Source organism: Globicephala melas, chromosome 18 (assembly GCF_963455315.2).
Source record: "Globicephala melas chromosome 18, mGloMel1.2, whole genome shotgun sequence".
NCBI lineage: Eukaryota > Metazoa > Chordata > Mammalia > Artiodactyla > Delphinidae > Globicephala > Globicephala melas.
The window spans coordinates 23533078-23542680 of record NC_083331.1 but is presented as its reverse complement, the minus strand read 5'-3'; the positions used below and the strand labels follow the sequence as shown (position 1 = coordinate 23542680).

The 9603-nt window shown below is 41.2% G+C and overlaps 1 protein-coding gene across 1 annotated transcript; it reads left to right on the top strand.

Annotated features, from left to right (window-relative positions):
* Positions 1 to 322: 322 nt before the first annotated feature.
* On the top strand, positions 323 to 4876 carry FAM216B (family with sequence similarity 216 member B). The gene is made up of 3 exons (XM_030882118.1): positions 323 to 427; positions 2830 to 2950; positions 4659 to 4876. Exons 1-3 carry the CDS (start codon positions 323 to 325, stop codon positions 4874 to 4876), a joined length of 444 nt encoding a protein of 147 aa, XP_030737978.1.
* Positions 4877 to 9603: the final 4727 nt, after the last annotated feature.

The window sequence follows — 9603 nt, the reverse complement described above, 5'->3', positions numbered from 1 at the left end:
TATCAAGAAATAACTGTTATGACCTGGTGTGGTTCTACAACCCACCTGTTCCAAAGGCAGAGTGAAGCAGAAAGACAAAGGGCTCTGAATTATTCCTTTGATAAGTAAAGGGTGAGAATTGGGAAAAGTGGAGAACTAAGAAGTCTGGTGAGGTCTAATTCCATGGAAACATTTGAGAAAATGTCTTATCCCTTGAAATAAATAATATTTATCTATTTATTTATTTACTTATTTGCCTGCTTACTTACTTAGGTACATCCCCAAAATTGGTTGAACAAAATGAAATTTTATGTTATGCTTTGTTGTTCCTTGGAGGTACAGGATGAAGATGGGAGGAAAACAGAAAAGACAACAAAAGCTATGGAATGTTCCACAGATTCCTTGCATTCGAGTCCCTCACTCTGTCTCTGATACTTCACTGCTGAAGGTACAAGCATATTATTCACAGATGGAGGGACCTTTTCTGTCTCTTCTTCAAGGGTTGAGGACTTCTTGGCTCTTCGTTTACCCGCATTTGGGAAAACACTGGGCCCAACAGAGGCCCTCGGTGCATGTCGACCATGTGTGTGAGAGAATGAATGAGCACTTGGATGATCTAATTCTACACCCATCCCCCGTCAGGAGCTCTTCCTTCTCCTCAAGGAAGGCTAAGCAACAGCGTAAGAATATTAAAAATGTTATCTGTTACTACTCATTTAGGAAGTTGAGAGTTCTACTAAGGAAGAGAACTAGGCATTTCTTTTCCCTTGTAAAATAAAACTATAAATTTTAAAGCTTTATCTTACATAATGGAAACTCCCATTGCACTTTGGAGCTTTGCTCTTGAAATGGCTTGCAATTTTCCTGTTATATTGTTCTCAATCATTTGAAAAGTCTTACTTAGGGATCTATTCTCTTCTTCAAATATCTTTTTTCTTTTTGCGGTACACGGGCCTTTCACTGCTGTGGCCTCTCCCGTTGCGGAGCACAGGCTCCGGACACACAGGCTCAGCGGCCATGGCTTACGGGCCCAGCCGCTCCGCGGCATGTGGGATCTTCCCAGACCGGGGCACGAACCTGTGTCCCCTGCATTGGCAGGCAGACTCTCAACCACTGCGCCATCAGGGAAGCCCAAATATATTATCTTTTAAAACATCTAATTCAGAAACTGTAAAGCGGAAATGATGTCTCAAAGTGTGAAGTACTTGGCTCAGCTACTTTCCCTCTGAACATATTTTTAATATCAAGTTTCAGGTCTCTAGACACCAAAAAAATCTGACTCACAGATGTCAACGTCACACAAAATTTCTAGCAGATAAAACTCACTTAGCTTATATATATTTATCTTAAGTTTAGTTTGTATTACATGGTTATCAACTAGTTTTGAAATTCTGTCATTGTTTTGAATTTTTTAGCCTAAGGGGAACTTATTTTATCTTGATTTTTCTAAAATGTTGATGCCACTACCTCTGTTTCCCCATCTCAATACAGTGAGCACTTATGGTATATCAGGTATATAAAAGTAATTGTAGTCCAGCCCTTCTTGTTCCTCCCTAGCACTAGATGGTAGCTTCCTAAATGGTCTCCCTACCAGTGGTTTGTCTTCCCTTGAGGCCATTGTCCACAGCAGGGCCAGAGCGATCTTTGTAAAATGCAGATCTGGTCAGCTTAAAGAATGGCACTTGGGGCTGAGTAATTCTTGGTTGCAGGACCCTGGGAGGCTGTCTCATGCTCCGTAGTCTATTCAGCAGCCTCCCTGGCCTCTCCCCAGCTGAATGCCAGTGGCATCCATCGTCCCTCCCACCATTTGTGACAACCAAAAATTTCTCCAGACATTGCCAAACGTCCCTTCAGGGTCAAAATCACTCGTGTTGATAACCACTGCTTTAAATAAAGACCAATGTTCTTCATATAAAAGGAAATCTTTAAACCCTTAGTATAGCAGAAAAGGCTTCCATGATCTTCCCCTGCCTTACTAACTCTAGAGGCTTTTCCAGCTCAGACTCTATATGCTGATTAAAGTTAAAAAAAATGCCGAAAGTCTAGTTCCCAATATATTCAGATATTTTGTGTCCCATAAGAAAATCTGTACCACTTTCTCCCTCTAATCAGCCTTTCTTTTCCTTCTGGTCCAGTGGTCCTCAAATTTTACTGTGCGTGTATCAAAAGCACCTGGAGGGCACCAGAGGGCTGGGCCCCACCCCCAAGAGTTTCTGATTCTGTAGGTCTGGGGTGAAACCTGAGAATCTGCATTTCTAAAAGATTTCTAGGTGATGCTGATGCCCTTTGAGAACCAGTATTCTAGTCCCTTTAGGGAATCCCTCCTTACCTGGAAGACTCAGATGTGTTGGTCATCTCTTTCAGGAAGCTTCCTTGACTGCTAACACAGAGCTTGTTTTCCTTCTCTGTTTTCATAGCACCTTTTCACTAATGACCTTGCACCCTTATCACATTACCCATCTATTATCTACCTAGCTCTCTCCCCCGCTCACTGAGAACTCTCAGTGGAAAGTTCTCTTTTACCCTCCAGAGCCTGGCACACTTCAGGCCCTGTGTAGATTCTCATAGCCTACCTTCCTCAACAAGGATTATAAGAGATCAGTACAGTTATCAGATATTGAAAATCCTTGGATCTCCCTCAGCCCAATACTTTGACCTACTTACCTAGAATCTTTTTTTAATTCATTTTCACTACTACACATGTCAGTGGAAGACTGTTTAAGTAAACTAAGGGGTGTGAGAGAGACAGAGAGAGAGAAGCCTCTTATTTCTGTGGAAGTCAGCTTTGAATACACTCTAATCCTATCAAATTCCACCGACTCATCAAAATCAACCGCTCTCCTCTGACAGGACCTAACCCAAGGGCAGCAGCGCTACTTTTACAGCAGCATGAGGATTTACAATCCCAGGGCCCAGTGGGTGGCCCTGCAGACCTGCTATGTTCACGGCCTCCAGCAACAGCAGCTGCTTGGTGAGTTTAACTACCTGACCTGAACCAGGCATCTCAGGAAGGGACTCGTATGTTGCAGCTGGCAGTCAAGTTTCCAGGTAAATAGTTCAAGTAGAATGACCTCTGTCAGCCTGATATTTCATCAGCATGGTTGGCAGGTCAATTTAAAAATGATTATCTCTGACAATAAAAAGCAAGGTTTTATGGGGAAATTAAGAGGACTTAAAGAAACTGGAGTATGGTTTGTTATAAAATGTCAACAACTCTCTGAGATTTGCAAGAACTTGATCTAGTAGAACTGGCAATGGGCTTAGGCAGATGGTCCGGGCTCAAACCACAGCTCAGCCCATTGCTGGTTATGCAGGTTCAAAGGCTTGTTTGACTCACAGCAATAATATTTATATTTATTGAGTATTTACCATGTTTCCAACATTGTGCTACGAGCCCTACATAGAATATTTCATTTTCTCCCCCACTTTACTGTTGTGGGAAACTGCAGCTCAGACAGGTTATGTGACTTGAAGAAGATCATACAGATAGTAAATGTCAGTTAGGACCATCACCCCCAAAGTCCATGCACCTTCACCCCATACTCTACCATCTCTCTTCTTCCACCAACCTCATGGGATTTTATGAACCACAGATGAAAGAATGGTTGTGAAAAACTTTCACAGACCATAAGCAACAACCTACAGAAAGGTGTAGTTATTATTAAATCTCTTTTCTTCCAGGAGATGTTTTCAGTCTCCGGTTCCCCCTTATTACACTCTTCTAACTCCAACAGGTCCTTTCTTCTGTAAACACTCACTTGGCATTAGCACATCAACCTTATTAGTATTGCTCCTGTATTTGCACAAAAGGAAAACATGGTTTTTGCAAATGATTTAATATCAAGAACAATAACAACAATAGCTACCTTTTATTAGGGCTTCCTATGTGCCAGGCATAGTTCAAAGTGCTCTACATGTATTGTCTTATTTAAAACTCAAACACCTCTACATGGTGCCTTTATCACTCACATTTTACAGAAATGGAAATTGAGACATGAGTAAGTTAAATAACTTGACCAGGGTCATGCAACTAGTAAGTGGCAGAGCCAGGGTTTAGCCTGGTCCCCATGCTTGAACTGAAGGGTTACACAGGCATCATCTGGTAGCTTTGTTTGTAGAGTAAAATTGCATAGAGGCCAATGAAACCGTAAACAGAGATATGCAACATTTAGAGCACGTAAAACCCACCTGTCTATGTTATTAAAATACAGACTTCCAGGCCTAACTCTCTGTTTCTGACTCAGAAGTTCTTTGGAATAGAGTCAGAAATCTGCATTTTTAAAAAGCATTATTAATGTGGCCTCAGCCAAACGATTCTGTAGTGCGTGGTCTGCAGACTACACTTTAAAAACAGAGAGAGACTGAATATATCTGTTTCTATTTGAAGAAAGTTTTGATATTGAAGATAAGCAGTTCATGTGAAGATTCCACATGGCTCAAGTCTCTCTCCAAATAATTTGTTGTGTTAATCAATGACTATTTATTAAATTATTAAATGAGAAATGCAATAGAAGAAAAATATACTTCATATCCTGAAAAAGTATACAATCTGAGTGTGCTAAACATAATTGCTTCTGCCCTACAAGGTAGAAGGAATTTTGTGCAGATGTGGATATTTGCAGAATTGTTTGTTTTGTAAAACGGTTGACTTTGAGGTTTATCTCATTTCTTCCCTCCAGGCTATATTACTCAACAGGAGGCCTTGGCTTGTGCTGCCTTACTTAGAGATTCAACCAAAAGAGCCTCAGCCAGGGCAGGTTGTCATAGAACCATCTCCCAGAGAGCCTCAGGCAGGACAAGAACACGGCCCTCAGCACTACCTGTGTTTGTGGTTCCACTCAGGACCCAAAGCACAGGGCTCCGATCCCTCAGGACCAAGGTTTTGCACAAGCTCTGAACAGGGGGTTCACCCATATACCCCTGGCATCTAGTGAGTATTTAGTGCATATTTTTTGAATAGGAATGAATAAAAGAATAACATCTAATACAAACACCATACCTAGAAATAATCTCTCCAATTCACATACATTTTACTAGCAAGAACAAGTTGAGTGGCTTAAGAGCAATGGGAGCTGAGAGTCAGCAAGCCTCTCATTCTATACAGAATCTGTAGAGTAAAATGACTTTTGAAGCTTTCAAAGTAAAAGTTTCCTTTGAATTAGAACATCCCAGAGAAATCCCAAGAACAGTGGAACAGCTGTAATTGACCTTGACACAGGTAAGAGGATTCATGCACACATCTTCCCCCTGGCAGCTGAAGATACATTCTCAGCAGAAGAAGAAATAGCCCCAAAGAACGGATCTCAAGTCCAACCTTTCTTTGGCCTTAATGGTTTTAAGACTACACAAATATGCAAAAACCGCAATTAACAGTGAGTCAGATCATCATACAAATTACGTTAGTTACATCACTAGTGATTTTTTTGTGTTAAAAATAAGTAACCAGAGCTCACAGAAAGTCAAAATTTAAAAATGCCTTTCTTCATCTAATTTCTAAACATTCAACCTCTTCTCTCATTCAAATCATACAATGACTGTCGAGACTTTAAAAAGGAGTTGGTTGAGATGGAATATTAACTTGCTTGACAAGGAATATGCTAACACTGATCTGAAAGGAAGATGCTGCAATATTACGAGAAGAAAAAAAAACCTCATTGATGATTATTATCATCTTCTCTCTGCAACTATTAACATAGAAGATGTAGAAGTTCTTATGAGATTCTGAAAACTCCCAGTACTGGCTGTGATATCTGATCTACTTTTCTTTGGGAGGGACAAGGGTGCATGGTTGGCAGGAAGACTTGGGTAAGCCAATGCTGATGTTGCTGGGTTCATTCACTTAATCATAAAGAAGCTTCTTGACCTCTGTAAATCCGGGCCCCAATTCATGTACTCTAAGCAGCCCTATGGTTCTAAGTTAAGAATTGTTAGGTAGGCTTAAAAGAAGAAAAAATCAAATGAAACTGGGGTGGGCGATAGCATAGCCCTCTTAAGGAATAGAGGTTTGTGGTCGACCTAACTTGGCCTGTATTAACCTTCCCATTGTTCCCACAATGGAGCTTTTATCCTTTTGAACTTCTTGCATCGCTTTTATCTTAGACGTTTTTCTTGATGGGCACAGATATTTGCTGTGTAAACCTTAGCTACTGATGCAGAATATCAAGGAGGCCACTTATAATTCTGAGCTGCATCCCTATAACAAAAATTTCAGAAGTACCTTGTTTCCGATAGAGGATTTTGAAAGCTAATTGTCAGGTGAATATTACAAGGCACAAAAGAACAAATAAGTCTAAGTTGGTGCAGAAGGTCCCACTTGTTGGATCTCCCTTCTGAGAAGATAATGGCCTACCTCTTGAGCCCCACACCCAAAGCTTATGAGGAATATGATTGGTTGTGGTGCTGGAAGAAAGGTGCTCACCTGGAAGGATGCTAAGAAAGATGATCAAAGGGAAACAAAGGACAAACTGTGACTCTTAGGAAACTCTACTACTTTGACCTGTTGGAGACTCTATTGCTTGCCTTCACAATGTCAGTGGACACCATCAGTATTTAAAGTCCTTGAGATCACTGACTATTTTCAGTGTAATTACTAGTACCTAGAACAGCACCTGGTCTGTGGTAGGTAATCAATAATACTTGTTGAATAATTATAAAATGTTGAAAGATTTTGCAAATCAGACTGGCCTGTGAATTTGTGCTATTATTCTAGGGTCCCAGGATGCTGCAACTACTAGTGAGGAGTACAAGCAGTTTATTAAGTGCACAGGAGCAGCTCATCCAGGTGCCAGCAACAGGGGTGAATTGTCTGGAAAGGATTTTAAAACAATAATAAAGCTCATTAAAAATTGGTCTGCTTTTGGGCTTCCCTGGTGGTGCAGTGGTTGAGAGTCCGCCTGCCGATGCAAGGGACACGGGTTCGTGCCCCGGTCCGGGAAGATCCCACATGCCGCGGAGCGGCTGGGCCCGTGAGCCATGGCCGTTGAGCCTGCGCGTCCGGAGCCTGTGCTCTGCAACAGGAGAGGCCACAACAGTGAGAGGCCCGCGTACCGCAAAAAATAAAAAATAAAAAAAAAAATTGGTCTGCTTTCTATTATCACCATAAGCCAGCAATTCTAAACAATATGAGTGATGAAATATTCCTCTACCAAAAATCTTTTGTTGGCCTAGGGTCTAAATAATTGCTGAAGTTACCGTTGAGTTTTAATAATATATATGTAAGCTTCAAAGTAACACATTCTTATTGCTTTTCCTTTAATAATCATTTTATTCCTCATGGAAAGTAATTCAGAGAACTTCAAAACCATATCAGCTCACATATCTCCAACCACTGTGGTACTACGTATTCTTGAATGAACAATGGTTACACCATCACCGTAAAGACAAGAAAAAGAACTTGAATTACTTCATTCTTTACTCTATGTGGCCACTTAGCATTTTTCTTCTTTTAAACAATTTTATTGAGGTACAAATTAGATGCAGTAAATGCAGTCAATTAAAGTTCAGTGAGTCTTGACAAATGCATACAGTCATGAAACCACCCCCACAATCATGATATAGTACATTTCCATTACCCTAAAAGTTTCCTTGTGTCCTTTTGTAGACAATCTCCTCCCTCAAACTCTGGCCCATGATAATCACTGATCTGCTTTCTATCACTGGAGTTGCCTTTTCTAGAACTTTCATAATTGGAATCAGAGTAGACAGTCTTTTGTATACAACTTCTCTCACTTAGCATGATGCTCTTGAGGTTCATTGTGTTGCATAGGTAGCATTCCGTTGTATAGACACATCACACTTTGCTTATCCATTCACTAGTTTATGAACATTTGGATTGTTCCTAGCTTTGGACTATTACAAATAAGGCTGCTATAAACAGTTTAATGTAAGCTTTTATGTGAACATAAGTTTTTATTTCTCTTGAGTAGATACTTAAAAATATGATTACTGGGTCTTATGGTAGATTTAGGTTTCACTTTATAAGATGCTGCCATAGTGTTTTCCAAAGTGGTGGCACCGTTTTGCATTCCCACTAGCAACGTATGAGTTCTCATTGCTCTATACCCTTGCGATGTCAGACATTTTAATTTTTGTATTTTAGTGACTGTAGCTGCTGGGCAGAAGAGAACTTGGATAAGTGGGACATACCGTCACTATCAGTTATGGTCACAATCCTACTGGGAATCATGGCAAATTTCAGGGAAAGAAGTCATGATAGACATGAGGGTGGTGATGGCAATAATCATGAAGATTTAATAGCAGAAATTTCAAAGTTTAAGAACCAATCTTTCCAGCTTATTTTAAAGGAGGAAGGGTTTGGAGGAGATGAGGAAGAAGAAAAAGAAGCAACCCCTGCAGAAAGGACCACCCCTGGTCAAAGCCATGATGTGGTTCAGTGTGTCCTTAGTACCTTTTCATTTTCCTTGTTTACATTTTTCTTCAGGTTCAGCAACCAGCACCCCACCACCACCACCAAAATCTTTTAAGCACTGTATTAGTTACCTACTCCTGCAGAAAACATTACTCCAAAACTTAGTGAGTTAAAACAATAATATTTACTATCTCACAGTTTCTGTAGTCAGGAATCTGGGAATGGCTTAGCTGGGGCTTCTGACTCAGGGTCTCTAATAGATTGCAATCAAGGTGTCAGTTGAGGCTCTGGTCTCATCTGAAGGTTCAACCAGGGAAGGATCTACTTCCAAGCTCACACTTGTGGGTGTTGGCAGAACTTAGTTTCTTGGGTGCTGTTGGACTCAGTGATTCAATTACTTACTGGGGGTTGTCTGAAGGCCACCCTCAGTTTCCTGCCATAAAGGTCCCTCAATAGGGTAGAAATATCAATACACCTCAATAAGTCACAAACAGCAACTTGTTTCATCTGAGTTAAAAAACAAAAGAGAGCAAGAGTGAGTGGTGTGTAAGGTGGAAGTCACAGTCATCTATAACTGATCTTGGAAGTGTCATGCCAACACCTTTGCTATGTTCTACTACTTAGAAACAAGTCAGTAGGTCCAGCCCACACACAAGGGTAGGGGATTACACAATGGCAGGCATACCACAATTGGGGTTGGGGGGGCGGGAAATCACTGGGAACCATTTAAGAAGCTATCTACCGAAGCCAAGACTAGGGTAAGTTGAGTGAGGTGCCTGGGGTGCAAAACTGAAAGAAACACTTGTTCTTGCATGATCCTGCGTGTGAATCCCATGTAGTCCCTACCTAGACACCTCATTGCTGTACTTTAGTCTTGGCTCTGCTGTCTGCCACACGCACCCAATACCTTTATGTTGACTTCTGAACACCCAGTCAGGGCTCCTTGCCTAGACATCTGGTCTGAGCCTGTCTTCTCAGACAACTGTCCCATGCTGTAGAAAATCTCTAGCCTCCTGTATGCTGCCCACAAGCATGTAGACTCCAGACTAGTTGGAACCATAAGATTGATGATGCTGACTCCCAGTTACTGTATCACCAACCAATCAGAAGAATGTCTACTCCACAACCCCCTTCCCTCACCCTGTCTTTAAAAACCTTTCCCTGAAAGCCATCAGGGAGTTCAGGTCTTTTGAGCACTCCTTGCTTGGCACCCTGCAATAAATGCTGCACTTTCCTTCACCACAACCCGGTGGCAG